The sequence below is a fragment of the Passer montanus genome, unplaced genomic scaffold (assembly GCF_014805655.1).
Source record: "Passer montanus isolate IOZ18808 unplaced genomic scaffold, ASM1480565v1 scaffold25, whole genome shotgun sequence".
Classification (NCBI taxonomy): domain Eukaryota; kingdom Metazoa; phylum Chordata; class Aves; order Passeriformes; family Passeridae; genus Passer; species Passer montanus.
Window position 1 is genome coordinate 3,113,785 of NW_024367149.1, and position 18,659 is coordinate 3,132,443.

At 43.7% G+C, this 18,659-nt stretch overlaps 1 protein-coding gene across 5 annotated transcripts in view; it reads left to right on the forward strand.

The window, feature by feature from the left end:
• The window catches only part of RNF220 (ring finger protein 220), a 215,840-nt gene that overhangs the window by 180,792 nt on the left and 16,389 nt on the right, over nt 1-18,659 (forward strand). For all 5 annotated transcript variants that reach the window (XM_039711335.1, XM_039711333.1, XM_039711336.1 and 2 more), the window contains 4 exons: nt 4,078-4,174; nt 5,183-5,269; nt 6,505-6,560; nt 8,283-8,361. In XM_039711335.1, coding sequence (XP_039567269.1) covers nt 4,078-4,174; nt 5,183-5,269; nt 6,505-6,560; nt 8,283-8,361 — 319 coding nt within the window. The remainder of the gene's footprint in view (nt 1-4,077; nt 4,175-5,182; nt 5,270-6,504; nt 6,561-8,282; nt 8,362-18,659) is intronic.

Genomic DNA, 18,659 nt, shown 5'->3' on the forward strand with positions numbered 1-18,659 from the left:
AGGGGTAGCCTCCTACCAAAAGCACAGCAAGAGCAAAAAATGTTCAACAAGGGACAAGAAAGGTGTAAGAGAGTCTGCGCTGGGTCTATTCTTTTTTCATCTAAAAGCAGCATTTTCAAATTCACATGTGGAATTACATTCCTCAGGCCTTGGGTGACTCCTAAGAGTCAGAGCTTCTGTGAATAGCAGATCACATCTCTTATGAATTCCTAGGTCAAACTCACAAGTTAACATTCAGTCATGGGATTTCACTTTGTTAACATGTGGGAATAAACTTCTGGTCCCAAGCATTGACCTCTGGATAACACACTGGCTTTAGAGGTCTCTACTCTAGACAGTGTTGCTGATGGCTGTGAATTATTGTGTGACCTTCAGAAGCAGAGCCTTGCTGGGGGAACCCTTCCCTGCTCTCAGTGCACACTATTGAATTGCAAATCACCCGAGTGGACTTGGTACGGGGTCTTCTGGAAGCTCTTGTCCTCTGTACTCCATTTCATGTTTTCCTTTCTCCTGGATAGCAGTGTACACCACCAGCAGGAGCTGGAAGTTGTGAGCCCTCTTTACATTTGGGCTGAGTTAGTGAGAAGCAGGTGTGATCCTTTTGGGCCTTCCTTGCATTTAGTGGTCTTCTTAATCCATTTATAACAGCACTTGTCCAGAAATCTGGTTTGAATGAGCCTGAGATGAATGAATAATGTCAAGCAGTTCAGACGTCAAATATTTGAACAGCTGCGTGGGTGTTTTCACTGGCTTTGTGCATGGAAGCAACCCCAGGAAGTTAGACAAGGAGGGTCAGGTTGAAATTGTGGCACCAAACCCGATCCCACTGGAGCAGGTCTCAAAATCCATCCCTGCTGCAGAATGAAAAGGTATTATAGGATGCTGGCTGCAAGTCATTCATTATCCAGGTGATGCTGGGCCAAGGTTTGCATCCCAATTTTTATGGGATGTGCAGGAGCACATGAGATTTATTTTATGTGCAGGAGCAGTACTGGGATTTATGGATTTTATATTTTTCCTTTTTATTTAAAGCAGCTTCTGAAGTCTTAAAACTGATAGCACAACTTATATTCAGAATATTTTTTGGATTCGTGGAGGTTACTTTGTTCAGCATACAGTTTCTAAATCACTGTTTTTTACCATGGTGCAATGGACTGCACTTGGTCACATTAAAAAAATGCCATATTAAGTGAAAAACTGAGAGTTGGATCACCTGATTGCACCTTCCTTTAGGCATCAGTCTGGGAGTTCTTGTTTGATCAGAAAATAAAATTTACCTTTCCCCTGTCCCTCGTTTTAACCTGTGAACTTCTCTGCAGTGCACTCTCTGACTGAAAGGCTCTCTCAGATCATCCCAGTGTGTATTTGCCATCATAACACATACTATCCAAACTCTCCCCTTGTACACTCTCTGTTTGGGAAGTATAGCAGTCTGCTGGCAGTGCAGCTAGGCAATAGAGCTAGATTCAGCCAAAGCTCTGGAATATTTTCCTTCCAGACTTAAAAGGGATTTTCTTAAATACAAAGGTCTTGAGAGCAAGGACACAAGGATTCTGAAGACAAGGTGCCTTAATATTTGTAAACTGTATTGTAGTGATCAGATCTTCTCACCTTAAGCTCTAGCCATAAACCACCATTTGGCTTGAGTCACTTGGAAACAAAATTGATGGAAAGGTGCATGCCTGCTGTGTGCTTGGCATCTTAGCAGAGGCAGTAACAAGGGGGGTGGTCCCACTTATGTTCACTCATTTGGCCACCTTCCCCCCCACCAAGGCACTTGCTCTGAGTATTCATTGTCTGGCTAATGTTCAGATCACCCCCTGGGACTGGCCAAGTCACAGCTCCAGCTTTGCATGATTTGTGTCTCCCACAGCTACAAGAAAAATGAAGACCTGTGTGTCCAAAGTTTATGGCCTTTGAGAAGTGATGGGCTAAAGTAATGCCAGGTGCAGGGGATGGTGTTACTGCAGGTTAAATGCCATGCCTATAAATTACCACCCAATCGCCCACTCTTGACTTTTAAAGCAGCTTTGAAAGACTATCCAGCTTCTTTGACAGGTCTCTCTTACCCCTCTAAATCTTCTCCCAAACATTGTGATGAACTGAATGAGTCAAGATTTACTAGATGAGCCATTGCAGCAAGAGGAGGCAATGGCTGGTAGTGTACAGCCAGTGTGTGAAGCACTCTGAAAGGGGTCTGCTGATAAAGGGCTGCCTCAGTGACACCATGGGGCTGACCTACAAGCATGGCTCCCACAGTACCTGGCACAGACATGGGTGCTGCATGGTTGTGTTACCTCTGCTAAAAATAAAGCCTGGCAATTACTTTGAAGTAAAAGGTAGTTTATGCTTCTAGGGAAAGGTTAGTCTTAAAATCATTGTCATGCTGCAGTTGTCACTCGTTAAGGACCTTCTTGATATTCAGGGAAGAGAAATACCAAATCCATATAAACAAATTTTATTGGGGTCTTAATGAATCAGTTAGAGCATCCGTTCCTAGAGAGCAACAGTAAAGAGCTGTGTCTGCATGGTATCATTGGAAAGAAGACCTTTGCTTTGCCTGTTGTCTGCACAGATGCAGACCATTAGAAATACAGTTCACTCTTCTGGGCTTATGTTAAGTGTGCTGGTGAGAACCCAGTGGGATGAACAGACTGCGACATCTGAAGGCCTGAAAAGGCTGTCCTAAAGCTTTGGAATGTCCTCATTCTTCAGACATGCGTATAATACTCAGTGCTTCTAAATGCACAATGCAGGGTAAAATTATTATAGAACCATAACTGCAGTACAGGACCGTAGCCCTTTTGGGCATTGGTGCAAGGCCAAGGCAATATCTGCCTTACCTTTTCAGTCTTTGCAGCTGGGATGTGTTCCCTGGTCTACCACAGACTTGGGTCACCAGCCTCTGGGTGTGCCAGATCCTTCAGGCTCCAGCAGGTACCTCTGTCCAAGCCAGGTGTTCAGCTCTGCTGTCTGGGCAGGGGTGTTAAGGGAAGGAGCATACTGGAGGCAGCTGCAGTCAGTACATTTCTATCTGCACAGCTAATGTACCCAAACAGCTTAGATTTGCTACAAAATTGAACACAAATGGGGACCTTGCAGCCAACACCCTAGAGTTCAGGAGGTCTTTGCTTAATATCCAGTCTTACAGGAGAGAGCATATTCAGTGTTAGCTCTCATAAAGAGTAAATACACCTTTAGTTTCCCTTCTATTAATAAACCCTAGGCAGAAAATACCATGTGAAGATTCATCTTTCTAGGCATTGGTGCAGATTCAATTAAAAGAAGGCTGGTTACAGTTTACAAAATTCTTGGGACCAAAGTAAATGTAGAAATTGTTAGAAAGTGGGAATTGATGCACTGTCAGCCTCAGGTGGAACTGTAAGTGGTTACTTCCTGCTGGAATTGGGACTGGATGTATGCCTGACACCCCTGTGCTGGAAGAGCAGAACTCTTGATGAGTTGCATTGCAATTTGCTCATGTAAGTGCTTGTGAGGAGCTGTTAATGACAGAAGTCTGATTTTTTTTCCCTTTTGTAGAAGCAGGTTTGTTGGTGTTAAATGTTTTAAATTTTAAAAATCTAAGCCATGACTAAATGTGTTTTAAAATTGAAAAGCTGTTTCTAATTGTATTTTAGCCTCTGCCTGCCCTCTGCATCTGAATTAAGTAATTCAGAACATCCTTGTGGCCTTCTCTTACCTGCTAGTAGTGTGGATTTTGCATTAACTACTTCTGTGAAAAAAATAAGTCTTTCCTATTCCGCTTCATTGCTTTTTCTGCCTTTGAGAGAGACCCTTACAGTGACTCCAATTCTAAAATAATTCATGTGGAGAGCTAAAAGTCGAGAATGTCCCATTTTCAATGTTGGGGGCATTTAGAGCATAAAATCTAAGAAGTTTGAGTATTTCTCTGAGTGTTCTTGTGCTGTCTTTGAAGAGGGCACCTTCCTTTTATGAGGCTGTTAAGAGTAAAGGACAGCCTGCAAACTGGTGCTGTAGCACCTTTCTTGGGAGATCTCGTACACTTCCTTTCCAATTCAAATGCTCATCCGTGTGTTTTATTTTATTTTCTCTCAGGTTCTGGGTTTATCATGTGCAGCGGGAAGGAGAATCCGGACAGCGACGCTGACCTGGATGTGGATGGAGACGACACACTCGAGTACGGGAAACCACAGTATCGTTTTTGAAAGGCTCTTACCAAGAGGGGGCCCAGGGGTGCATCTGCCCTAGGAAATGGTGGATAGTCTGTGTCCAGCCCTACTGGAAATGACACAGCCTTCTCCAGTTACCATGTTATTTGAACTAGGAAGGGTTCCCCATTACTCGCTTTGGGATTCTACTGTTGATACAGCACTACTTCAGACCTGGTTGAAGTCTATAGGAGATATTGCAAGGGATCAGTTGGAGTTTCTCTATTCTGTTTCATAAACAATCTGTTGCCTCCATCCAGGTTTGTTCTATATGGATAGCTTTTCCTGCTTCATGGGTAAGAATTGAGTTTATTTTCCAGAAGACACCCTTTTGTTTTTAAGGGGTTTGTGCAGTAAGCACTATTCACCTTCCACTCTGTGAGATTTGATTTTTTTTCCCCATTCAGTAGACAGTTCATGGGCAGAACTATCATTAAAGGCTGATTTTGGGAACTCCTCCATCTGGGAGCAGGCTCTTTGGGCACAGCTCTGGGAGAGCTGTGACCAGACTTCTGCCCCAGAGCAGTTGTAAGAGGCATCAAGGAAGAATTCCTGCAAGGGCATTAGACAGACACTGCCTTAGCTGTGATGAGGGGCAATGTACAGCTATAGAATTAGGTTCTATTGAAATCTGCACCAGCCTTTAGGATTGAAACTCCAGCCCTCCACTGGTAAAAGAGCTCTGTACTTCAAACAGAATTTGTGAAATTCTGCAGGTCAAGTTTGCATGAGTTCAGGAACTAGTTTTCCCTCTCCAAGAAGCTGTGGAATCATGTTACTATCAAAGGATTTCCGTTTCTCTCCAACTAAAACAAAATTTTAATCCAGAATTTAAAAGCGGGCCCCTTCGTGGGTACCAACCCCTCTATTTTTTAAGATGTTCCCAGTTAGAATTAATTTGTTTTATATCCCAGATAGTGTGTCCTAACCATCTCAAAAGCCTTTTCACTGTCTGCAGCCAGGCTGTATGTTCCTTAACCCTTTGTGCTCAGGTACACAGAGGCAGACATTATCCCTTGCACTGGAGAAGAGCCAGGTGAAGCCAAAGAAAGAGAAGCGCTTCGAGGTGCTGTTTTAAAGTAAGTATCCTGCCTTTCTAAATTATGCATTCATTACTTTTGGAAAGTCTCAGTTTGTGGAAAATACCCTGTTCACTTGAGTGCAAGGGTTGCAACAAGAGACTTACAAAGAAGCATAGTCCAGCCGGTGGGTCTCTGTTTCTACCTGTGCAGCCTCAGTAAAGCCTCCCTGAACACTGCTGGACAGAGGATGAATTCTGGCGATGAGGAAACTGTGCTGGACTAAGGCCTTATGCATCATCTTGCTTCATGATGAAATGTGTATCTTAGCAGTACAGTGTGGTGCTGTTGGAATCTTGGTTGGCACAGTAGGAGTCTGGCATCCCACGTGTGACTTCATTGCATCCGATTACACGTTGTGGGGCATGCAAACTGATCCTTCTGTATTCAGCTGTGGCTTGGGGCAGGATGTGTGCTCTGCCCACATACATATGTGGAGAATGTAGGCAGCCAGCATTCAGGGAACTCAGGGAAGCATTCCAGGCAAATAAAATGAGTCTTACCAGGGAGCTAGGATTGCTTTCTAAGCCCCCTGCCCTGCATAAAACAGGACTTAAATTACCCCTCTATCTCTTTCACTGAGTGATCCTGTAGGGTCAAGGTTGAAGTGATTGATAGAGCAGTGAAATGAAATTTTCTTACTGCTTAGCCTGTCACAAACACTAGTTCAAAATTAGGTTTCACTCCATAGAAAAGTGGCATTTGCCACACTAGATCCAAACCATTGGTGCAGTCAATACTTTGCTAACCATGCTAGTCCAGAAGCAGGGCTGCAAAGATGCTGAAGCTCCTTCACAGCCAAGGCTCTGGTATTGTAGCAGGAGGATTCTTGGTTATCAGTGGCTATGGACACTTAGTGCTTGGTGAGAGAACTGAGGGTCTGAGGCCAGGAGATCCAGCCCCTTCATGTGGCTTGCACCTAGCACATTGTTTTGCTGTTTGGACATGGTTCTTCTTGCACATTTCCTGGACTTGTTTGCCCATCTCTACAACACAAGAGGTGATGTTGCTTATAAAAACACTTTGAAATTCTGTTGAGTTTCTGTAGAAATGCAGTAGTGTCACTGATACCATGCAGCATGAGCATGTTTTTTTCTGGCCATCTGCTTACATTTTGAAACTTACACTGATGGATAGAAATATTAAGAAAGGAGTGGTTGGTGGAAGGGATAGCTTTTCCTGAGTGGCAAATTTTTTTGTATTCAACCTTTAGATATTGTCCTCTTCTCTTTTAGTGGTGGCACACCAAGTACCCGAATAACGCCGGAGTTTTCTAAATGGGCCAGTGATGGTGAGTGTTGAAATTGTAAATTGTTCACTTATATACTACAGGAGGGCAGTTAGATAGTCCATGTCTCCTGTTTGCCAGTACTTAGCAGAGGTAGTTACTAATGCTCTTGAAGAGTATCATCAGATACATGTGCACATAAAAGGACACTGTCTTTTTGAAACTTTATAGTGCAATTAATTATCAATATTGGCAGCCGGGGAAGTTCCCAAAAAATGCCACCTTAACTGGTATGGTGATGAGAGATAGGGTTTGTATTGACTTGATGTCATGTCACTGAAAGGCAAACTGCTGTATTACAGAGGGAGCCAGCAGAGCCTGACAATGTGATGGTGGTGTTCACCAGCTGGGTGTTTAAACTACATAAGTGCATTTATTATTGGGTTTTTTCCAACTGCTTTTTCTTCCCTTCTTTGAGAGGATATGCTAAAGACTTGTATCTTTTGGGTAGATCTTGTCCTTGCTGGCCTTTGTATAGCAAGAAAAGCCTGCCCCTCTGAAGCCTTCACCTTGGGAGTGAGACTCTTGGATCTATCCTATTTCATGACCTATAGTTGAGACTCCAGAGCAAAGGAGTTAATGTGAATATGTACCTTTGCATACAGTACTTGAAAGCTCATCAGATTGAGAAGGAAGGGGGAAGTGTTAAACCCATTTGACTGCTGGGGGTTTTTATTCAATGCCAGCAGCACTGTAAGTGTAAGCAGCAACCTAGTGGAAATATGAGAATAATAAAACCTGGCGCTTTCCAGCTGTAGATGCCAAATCCATTTCCAGAGCTGGGCAGTGCTGCTCCATCTCCCTTAGGAAGGAAACTGAAGCTCAGCGACCTGAAGAGACATGTCCCAATGATTTTGTTCCTTGCTCTGTTCCTGTCATGCTTTGGGCATTTGATTTCCAGCCTTGAAAGTACCTACAAGATATAACTGCTTGCCAGTGGGAGTGGGGGAAGGGAGCAGAACCAGTTTTGCCAAGGGCATGATGGTTAAATGGAGAACATAGGATATCTATCGCAGGCATTTCCTTCTGTGGGAATAGGTAATCACATTTATTTTCTGTGATGTAGAAACACTTGTAGGTATTCTCAGCTTCAGTAGCTACAGCCATGGAGGTGATGAGGAGGCAGCCCTGATGACATTTGCTATGAGCTGTTTTCTTCATATCTTTTACCTGAATCCATGGTGATGAACCTACAACCCTGGGGCTGGTTCATCTTCTCATCTCCACCTGGTGTCTCACACCCTCTCCTGTGCTGGGAACAGCCATGATGAGCAGACTGTTCTGTCATTCTGGTTACCTGATGTATATTTTTCTCTGCTTATGTCTGTGAGGTCTCAGCAAATGGGAGAGGCTGAGAGCAGGGTCGGGGCTGGGTGGATTTGCTCCAAACGCACCTTTGTAGAAGAACACTTCTACGTGGCAGCTCTATCAACCCTTCTGAATTAAATCCTGGCTTAAACAACGGATACATCAGTGGGGGTCAGATCACTATGAAGTGGGGACAGAGCAGTTGTATTTTGAGCCCTGAATCATAGAAATAAATACACTGTCCAGAGAGGCTCCCCCTGCCAGACAGAGACACTTAGCATCAGTCACCTCTCTATCTTACCAAGAACTGGCATGAAAGTGACTCATTGCTGTCCTCTGAAACTGTGATTTGCTCAAATTATTTCATTGCAACGATTTAATGTTTTCTTACTAATTGTTGTGTTCTTCTCTCAACAGAAATGCCCTCAACGAGTAATGGTGAAAGCAGTAAACAGGAGACCATGCAGAAGACCTGTAAGAACAGTGACATTGAAAAGTGAGTGTGAAGTGGGTAGCTTTCCTTTTTCTTGTTTTCAAGAACCATATTGTCCCATACTGTGCTCCCAGCAGCAGTGGTAATCTGAAGGTAGGCGTATTTGAAGCTTTTACCACTGAGAAGGGAAGTTGTGCTGCAACACAAAACCTGAACTTGGAGCACTCACCACTGCTGTGTTGACAGAGAGCTTGTGGGGAGTTCTCCACCAGGTATCTATGAGGGCATTCCATTCCAATGACATGGAATTGGGCACAACTTTCAAAGGGCTTCTCTACTGCAAATTGCCTTCTTTTAAGTTATGTAAATAGATAGATCCATGCTTGCTTTCTCTGTCTTCCATCTTTCATCTCTCAACAAAAGAGAATCTTCCCCCTAGCAGCACTGTTACTTGGAAGAAGTCTCACTGAGGGGATTTCTTTTTCCTTAAGATCTATATTGAGCCTTTGTATGGCTCCTAATAGAAATAATGTCTCCGTTTCTGAGTTTTTTACCTGCAGCCCTTTCAGTGGTTCAGAAGTTTCTGAAAACTTCTGAATCACTGAATATACAGTAGTGTATATTCACTGTGTGAATATACACTAGTGGAGGCATCTCCTTTCCTGTCTCTTTCTGCTCACTGAATGTGCTGCAGTCTAGTCTGAAATGCAAATAAATGGGTTTATCTGCACTGCTCATTTGAGTCACAACCTCTGTTCTAAACCTTATTCCACATGCTGCTGGGGTGACTTACTGCTTGGACAGATTTGATGGTCCAAGCCTAAAACTACAGGCTGTTCTCTGCTGCCGTGGACTGCATTAGCTGGGATGGGACAGTGTTTTAAAAAGATAATTATTGCTTGATAGAAAACAATGCTCCAAGATCAAGTGAGAGACCAAATTTGAATGAGGTGGAAGCAATGATGTAATGGTGGGTTTTAAATATTTCATTTTAGGATGACATCCATGGATAAATTGGGATGGGGAAGATCTGGTGGTGTAGCATTAAGCTGACTTTACAGAAAGTTGTCATTTTTCTAATGTAGTTTGTTCTCCTTCTGCCCCTGGTCCTGACATGAGAGGTTGTGTCTCTGACACATTCTTGGGTCTCTGACATTTCAGACAGCCTGGCAGAGTGTATGTTTGCAATCAGAGTTAACTGGGGAAACTCTCTGCTGTATTGGGAGCTTTAACACTGCTTTGCTGTCTTGGCACTTTCCTTTCTACAAGCCCTTTTTGTTGGCATGTCCCAGATGTTGGCTGTCTGCCATTCGATGCTTCTTGGTCAGCAGATTCTGTCCAAGGACCACTGAGTCTGGGAGCCTGCAGGTCAATGCAGAACCAGCTTTGTCCTTAGAGTGAGCCAACCATTGCATGCTGTCTTGGTGGCAAGGACTCATCCCTTCTGCCCTAATCTGTCAGCCTGTGTCTCAGCTGCTGCTTGCCTTCCCGTTGGGCCTCCTGCCTGTCAGTGCAGCAGCCCTCCATCCTCCCAGATCCACTCCTATTGAAAATCTTTAAACTGTAGGAGCTGAAAGGATTTGACATTTTCCAGAACACTTGAGCTCAAGTGATAAAATTGACATAGCTTTAATAATCTGATCAAAGAGGCTTTAGCTAGCACCTTTTGAAGGGTCCCAGAATCCTTTCCAAACAACTCTCGCGCTGACGCTGCTGTGACGCGCGGAGGGCGAGCATGTCTGTGCGTCTGTACACACTCACCTTGCTCTGCAATAACCTTGCCTGCTAAAGCTTCAGTTCTGCTAAAAGTCACTATAACCCAAAAGAAATGACAGGAAATTCCTCACATGTCTTGTTCATGGTTTCCAATAATGTTGATTTTTGAAAGTAGCAGAGGGACCTTTTTGTTCAAGGTAGTTTATTTCACCAAGGTTCAGAAAACAAGACAGTGTTTCAGGTGGAGAATTCCTAGCTACCTTTTTTTTTTTTCTCTCTCTCCTTTCCTTTGAGATTCATGTGTGATAAATAGTTTCTGTCCTGCCATTTAAGGAGTCTGAATGCTCTGTGTGCTTGTCTGTGTAGAGGGGTTCTGTTAAATTAATTGATAACAGGGATCAGAGCTAGAAGCCTACAGAAAAGGAGGGGGAAGGGTTTCTCACTGTCTGGCTGCTTCCCACTCCACTGCTGAGCCATGATATATGGCGACCTAGCCCAACAGGCTAAATTGATTCATCTCTAGTTCCTGTTTCTTAATCTGGAGCTAAATTGGTTTCATTTTTCTTGTTTTGGGTGGTGCTTACAAGAAGTTTTTGGCAGCATCACTTTACTCCATTGTTTGTAACTTCAATTTTTGCCTTTAAATCTGAACATTATTGATTGGCATGTTAAACCTTGTGTAGCATCTGATTAGCATTTTTTAAATTGTCCAGAAGCACATGGCTTAGCACCTGTGTCAGCCGTGCTCTCTGTTTAGAGCAGGGGCTAATAGAGTTAGCAGTGATCTGCCTATTGATCCTTCTCTTACAAGAATGACGTTCCTTCCTCCCCTCTTCCAAAAATAAGTCCAGGCAAAGAGAGTAGTGTAGTTTTGTTTGGTTTTTAATCTATTAATACAGTACACTGAGCAGTTCTCCTTTTGGCATGCAGCTGAATTTCTTCACTTGAGCAGGTTTAAATTAATCTAAACAGGGGGTTTTGTGGGTGAGTTTCTTGCATGTAGAACAGCCTAGATGGGGTTTGGGGTAAGTCTGTTTGTTGCTCTGCTCCTTGTGCCTGTGCCAGATAATCAAGAACTTGGACGAGTTGATCTCATTTTGTGTAGTGTTGAACTTCAGGTGGCAGCCAGGGGTAGTGGGAAAGAAACATGGGTGCTGCCAGCTCTCCTTCCCAACACTGTGAGGTGTCTCAGTGCTGTGTGGTTTTTTTTAATCTTGCCAATGTGAGGTGTCTGGAAGAGACACTGGGGTGCTGAAGGCTCTTGCGGGGAGATGAAGGAGCCTCACACTATCTGAGCCCTGCCTGTCTGCTGAAGACCCCAGCCATTGCCAAGGCAAAGCTCAGCCGGTGCAATGCTCCTTTACCTCAGCTTGAGATGCAGCTTTGCTCAGAGAGCAGCTGGTCCCTAATTGCCCAGGCACGCTCCCTGATGGCCTCCACTGACGTCGGACTCTCAGCAGAAGCGCTGCTCACAGAGAGCTGCAAAAAGCACCTTCCCCACAAAAAGTCTTTCTCCCTGCCTTGTGAGGGTCTGGTGCCATTTTGAAACCAAGGTTCCCCGGGGTTAAAAGCCAGCATCTTAATTCAGAGTGCCAATGTTCAATTTTGCTTTCTGCTACAAGACTAGATTGCAGGCCAGCGAGAGAGTCTGGGTTAGTGGCCCACTGGGTCACCTCCCATTTGTTTTCCTCAATTTTGTGTTGTCATAAATTCATTCCAGCCCGTTGTGGTTGATCAGTTTATCTCCGCCGGGGCAAGGAGCGCTGCGAGCATGATGTATGGCACAGAGCATTGTAGCCAGCCTCTCCATGAATCACTCCAGCTGTTTGGTGTCAGCCCCAAAGCAAACAGGGCCCGGCCGCTGAGCATTGACTACGATGAGCTCAGTATGGGAAGAGACATGACGTATGAATGTTTATTTAATAATTCTCTAATATTTCCAACGGAGTGTGGCTGTGCCTTCTGGGAGGGGTGAAAGGGGGGAGGTTGAAGAGGGAAACTCTAATCTGTTGGGGTGGGTCATAAATCAGGCAGACAACATCATTAATCAGGGATGGGACAGAAGTGGAAGGAGGTGGGACTGAAACTGCCAGCCTCGCTGGGAAGGGGGCTGTGCTTTTTCCTTTTTTTCTTCTTTTTTTTCTTCTTTTTTTTTTCTTTTTCAAACAAATCTTATTTCTGATTCCGCTTGGCCCCAGCCACGCTGCCCGCATAATAGCAAACCTGGACACAAGGCTGTTTAAGTGAGTATGCTACCTCTGCTCTGAACCTTGCAGTACAAGCCTGCCAAGCATTAAATCCCTTTATAATTATCTTCTTTATATAACACTTCATGCTTATCATGCTTCATTGGATGAGACGCTTGTTGGGTTAAAAAGAGGGTTTTAGAGACAAAAAGCAATTGTATTTGTTTTATTTCTCCAGTCTCTTCTTCCTTCCCCTTCTCCCCACCTCACCACTTTCCAATCCAGCTCTTTTGAAATGTTGGCTCTGGAGGGGCTCTGGCACAGCAGCACAATGAGGAGCATCAGTTAAAATTAAACAAAGTTTAGATTGGGGTCCTCGTGCAAAGAGACAGGCCTGTGAGAGCAGTCAGGGAGGTAGCAGTGTCTCTTGGGGACACCCTGCTCCCAGGCAGACCCATCCAGGCAGGAGCAGAGTGTGAAGCCAGAGGATTAGCAGAGGCCTGAAAGGGAAGGAGCCCTTTCCTACCAGCTGAAGCTGGTGTGTCAGAGAAAACAGAAGCTGTTGAGAATTCACACCATAGGATAAGCACTACCCAGCGCTTCTCCACAGTGTCACACCATTAATAGGCTTTGATGGGAGACAAGAACATCTCATAGCAAAGACAGAATTAAAAAATTAACAAGAGTCATAAATGAACTAACCCTTTGTGCTCTGCTAAGCCAAGAACATGATGCTGCTGGTGGGTTCAGTACTAGAACAGCCCATGTGAACTTGGGAGAGGATTGAGGACACTGAACTGAAGTGTGGGATTGTCAAAGGCTGAGAAAGAGCTGCTGGGCTGTGCTGCTTGTGTCCAGATTTTTATCTTTATTTGGTTTTACTCCTTTTCAGTAATTCAGTAGTATGTAATACTGTATTTTTACTGTCTACTGGTGTTCAGTGCTGAAAGGGTATGGAGAAGATGCTTAATTTCTTTATGAAGTGAGGCTTTGGCATTACTTCTTCCTCTGGGATGTGACAGTGGAGAGCAAAGTGCTTGGCTGTGTTTCTTTATTCTGCTCCCTCTTTTAACGGAGAGAAGTTGCGTGTATCAATAATGGTCTCAAACATTATAACCAGTGTGCAAACTGAAATTGTATCAGTGTCCTGTTCTTCACTGGCCAGTGGTTAACAAAGCTCAGCCAGGCAGGCTGTGACTGTACAAGCTCAGACCTGGGGGTAGGTGGTATCTGTTTAGTGCAGTTGTCCAGAGGTTTGGCCTAATTTCATGCCTTGAGGCAGTTTTCTATAGATTTTGACATCTTCATATAGGAAGAGACTCTTATTTCTTTTGAACCCGTGATGTTTTAAAGCTGAAGCATCTGCAAGCCCAAGGGGTCTGCTGGCTTCAGAGGCAGTAGGTTCTGCATGCCTGCATAATTGGTGAAAACCTGAGGATGGAATTTTATTTACCCCTACGTTGGGGGTGTGGTTTAGGCATCTTGCAATTTATGTCTCTTTGCCTGCCCCTTCTTTTCTTTTTTCTTTTCGTAGTTTCAGAAATGCTGTTAACTTTAATTTGTAGAGTTGCTTCCTGGGAATGAAAAATCGATGGGGGGCTATCGCAGTGTGAAATTCGACTGTCACTATTGAGCTATAGAGTTACCAAGATGTCTTGGAAGGTAAAAAATAAATCGTGGCCCAGCAAGTGCTCAGCTGTGCTATTTCAAAGGGGATATGAGGCTGATGGTCTGTTAGAGGGTACTTCAGTTAGATGGATGATGATTCCCTGTGAAATATTGGAGTTATTCCATAGGTAAGAGAAACTTTAGCTTATAAAACACAAACAGCTGCCTTCTAGCAGATGAATTCTGCCCTTAGATGTGTGAGCAGCTTGTCAGAGAGAGGACTTATCCCTAAAATTAGCCTGTTTTGTTTAACATTGTCTCTGATGGAGCATTGTGGATCTTGCCATGTTCCTTCTGAAAATACTTTGAGGATGTGACTGTTTATTCACATCCCTTAGCTATGCTGCAAGAATTAAGAGGCAGGGAGTGATACTATTTTTTTAAGAGATGTTTGTGTGGTGCCCAGATGCTCTCAAGAGAAAAGTAACAATTCTCTTTATGTAGGCTGCACTCCCTGTTTGGATTAAAATGTTCCTTTGAAGAGCAGAAAAGGCATCATGTTGTGCCCTATCCTCTGCTGGTTTGCTGTCTCTCTCCTGCATCTGCTGAAGGGCAGCCCTGGCTGCACAAGCCAGCTGTTTGCTGATGGTGACAGGGCTACTGCTTTCCTTGGCACTCACTAACTGTTGTGGCAGGACTCAGAAAGTGTTTGTGCTGTGCCAGCTGCTGTATGACAACAGGATGGTTGTAATTACAGCTCTTGGTAGTTTATGCATTTCTTAGGCTACAGTTATCGAAATAGTATACTTCAAAAAGGACCAGTTTTGTTAGTTCTCATTAAACCATGTCTGGGGCAACTGTAGAGTGGGTAATTATTTTTCTTACACTTGCATGCACAGTTGCAGGACCACTGAGCGGTGCTTTCTGCTGCAAGGAGTGTTAAGTCACATTTAGTTAGAGCTTAGTAAAGATTTCCCAAGGAATTCAATGGCAGAAGAATTCATTGTGCTTTCATATCTCCTTTGTCCCTGTAACACAGAACCCAGCACCACCTTAACAGAAGCAAAGTAATAGCAAATAATATAATTAAAGTCGTTTAATATCCATGTTGATTTTTTGTCCTCACTTCAGCGTCAGTGCTTTTCCTAACCTTACACCCCACTGCTACAGGCACTTCATCCTGTTTCTCCATTATCTTCTTTCTTCATTTTTGGTGATTTTGTCTGCGAAAAGCTGCTGTTTCCCACACAGTTGCATAAGTATTCGTGCTTTTCCCTCAGATAGCCAGCTCATGACCTGTCCTTCCACTGCGCTGCTGGTTTCCTTTCCTAGCTCTGGGACCACAATTGGTTATATGATACTCATGTGCCCTGGCCTCCTTTAATAGCCTCCTGTTTCTTTTTGAAGGCACGATTACCTTAAATGATGCTAATTCTGATGCTTTCTTTCCCTGTAAAGGAAACAGCAACAGTGTAAAAGTTCTAGGGCGGCAGCAGCAGTTGTAGGAAGCTGTCTGGAGGATGTGTTATCGCGCTGCCCTTGGGTGCCTCCAATCAGCAGTCATGAATGGAGGCTCTGGAAAGCATATCACCTCCACAGTAAAGCCCTTAAAAGGCCATAGATGAATCCAAGTGCTGCTGTAGTAGCATAGATATTTCCTGTTTATTTCAGGCATTTGGATGGGGGCCATGGGAGTAGAAGACATTTATTTAATTGCTCACAGAGGCTGGCTGCAAGACTCAGCTGCATGTCCAACCTTCTGAGCAACTTTCAGCCCTAGGAATTTGCTATTCCTCTTTCATTTCATGGCTGTTTTATAATTTTGTGCCCTGATCATCCAACCAAAGCTACCAATAACCCCAGACCAGCTCCAGGCCATAGTAAGATGACAAGTTACAGCTGCCATAAGTCTTCCAGTAGAAAAATAGACCTGCCTAGCTATACATGGAGCTTGGTCATAATCCAAACATGTTTACTTGTGGATGGAGGCAAGTGTCCGTAGGCTGGAACCTTTAGCCTGCGTGCCTCAGCAAGGAGAGGAGCTGCATTTTCCATTTCCACCTCCTGTCTTTTGTGGCCCTGGCTTGTATTAAGATAGAGACCACAATGCACTTTCACAGATCTGTTAGAAATACAGTTGGGGTCTCCAGGATGAAGGATATGTTTGAAAAGTGAATCTAGATATTAACACATTAGATGAGTAATTATTTCTCGTTAGGAACATTGTTTAGAGAATCATTATGTGACTCAGCCTGTACTGCCTCTACAAAACCTTGCTGCAGCAAACCATTTTTCCATAGCATGGCTTTTTTCTTTATCACCAAAGCTGCTCCAGCAAAGCAATGGGATTGCATTTATTTTCTCTTTGGAACAGGGAACATAGTCTCTAAATCTAATCAGAATGACCTATGCATTCTTTCTCCCAGCTTTCATGTCGAACCATAATTGCTCAAATGGCACATTTAAAATTTTGGCGCAAGCTCAGACTTTCACTCGCCGCCTTTTTAAATCAGTCCCAGTGGCCAGTGGATACTGCATAGCCCTACAAATGCATCTAAACATGCTGACTCCGAGGCTCCTTCTATTCTGAATGATCAGCGGTGCCATCTGTCTCTGTTTTGATTGGGGCTGGGCACATGTGTCCCAGCAAAACAAGGGCCAGAAAAAGGGAAGAGAAAGAGCCAGCGCCTGAATTTACTTCCCGCTTCTGTAAAGACATTGTTGGGTTCTGTTATGGAGGCGGGGAAGATGTGAAAGCAAAATTAATTCTTCTGTCGTTAAATTCTTCAGGGAATCTTTACCCAAGTCCCTACTAAATGCAGCTTAAAACGCCTTCTTGCAGTGGTAAGCTCCCCTCTGTGGTATTGCGACGGTGCATGCAAGTGTAAGAGGAATAATTCCTCTGTGGGGAAAAAAAGAGACAACATTTTTGGTTTGCATCAAGATGAAATTAGTCAGAAGCAAACTCTGAATTTGGCAAGCAAATGCCAGTATTAACAAGTTGTGCAAGCAAGTATAAAATAGAGGAGCCCGTGACTGAGAGCGCGTCGGAGTCGTGTGTGTGTGCCCTTGCATGCACCCTGCTCCAAATTCACAACTTAGAACACGGAAATTAGAATGGGGAACATTGCATTATTCATAACTTGGCAACCAGAAGCCAGGGCACTTTGCCAGAGTAAACTATTCTCTATAATCACAGGTGAAGCAACATTCTTTAATATCTTACAATACAAAAACATACATTAATCAAGGAAAGAGGGCTTTTTTTTCCTAGAGGACAATAAATTAGCATCCTTGCCAATTTCCTCAATACATGTGACAATGTTTTACAGGATTATAAGTCAGCCTCTTTAAAGGAGGTTAGTCTAAAAACAAATAAACCCAATAAATGAGATTTTTAGCTAAATAAAGGGGAAGCCAACTCCTAAAACGTTGATGTCTTGCCAAGAGATTTGCTTTTAGCATTGGCAGTCTTGCAGACCCTTTAGAGGGTCTAAACTTCACTTGGTGTGATTTGACATGGCTTTCTGTAAACAGCTTTGCTGGGCAGTTTTCTACATCAAGGCATGCAAACCCCTTCTGCTATAACCAGCTCATCTAGTGAAATAAAATCTCAGTACGTTGTGCCAGTCTGGTAGCCCACATGTTGTGGGGTGATTCACAGTCAATCTGCCACCAGTGCCTGATGCTGGGCTTCTTCCAGAGACTTAAGATACTGAAAATGCCTGAGCTGTATCTGTTTTCTTTTAAAGCCACCTGTCACTTTTCTTTTTGAAAACTTACGTGTCAGTTTAAGTGTTTTGCTTGTTAGTAGCAAAGGGGCTTGTTCAGCTTTATGTTATCTTCTTGCACTCCAGTAAGTGTAAAAGTCCTTTCAGTCTGTGGATCTCCCACTGACTTCAGTGCTGCTCACCCACATCTGCCAAAATAAACTCCCTGTATCTTTAGCTCTCATACTTGCTGCAGATGATGCTTGCTGAATTGAAAGTGGTGGCAGATTGTTTCATCAGGTTGAAAATGAAAGCAATTCTTATCCCAGGAAACTTAGGGGTGTTTATAGTTAGTGTTTGAAACTGAGGTAGTGAGGGAGTTGTGTGTAAGACATTGTATGAGTGAGAGCTGAGACAGCATCACTGTGCTCTGCCATTCTGCAGCACTCCTGGGTGTCACAGAGCTGTGCACAGCGTGTTACAGGCTAAGAAAACAGGGTCTCTTCTCTGAAAGAGTTGCCCTCTCACCCAGATGTAAACTGGCTATGAGAGAAGGCTTGCAGTTGCATGATTGTGCACTGATGTTGGGGTCGTTTTATCAAGTCTTGAAGATTTGTGCCCCACAAAGCAAGGACTGCACCAGGCTTTCTCTCCTGCAGTGTAGTAGTGGTTATAATAATTGTCATCTACAGCTGAGGTTGGATGTGGCCTGGGGCAATTTCTCTGCTCCTGGAATCTTACTTTAGCTTGACTTTGCCTTCAAAGCATCGACCAGTCTGTTTCTAATATTTATGATATGTAAGCTGCTAGTGACATGACCTCTGCCCCTGGTGCAGGGAGGTGGCATGTATGTTCTGCTGGGTTCTCCACTTTGGACAAGGGAGGATAAAGGCTTTGTTTAAAAATAAATACATCACTTTCAGGTATGTCAGTGGTACTGTACATTTTCCTCTCTGACAGTCTGTGTTTACAGGCAGAGGAAAGCAAAAATAAATGTATGAGGAAGAGAGAAGGTCAAAATATCAAGTGTCAGAAGTAGCCCATGAAATTTTATTGGTGGTGCATTTAATCAGTGCTAAGTGTTTTTTACAAGGTACATACAAACAGTGGAATTGTAAAAATTTATGGAATGCTGTGTACA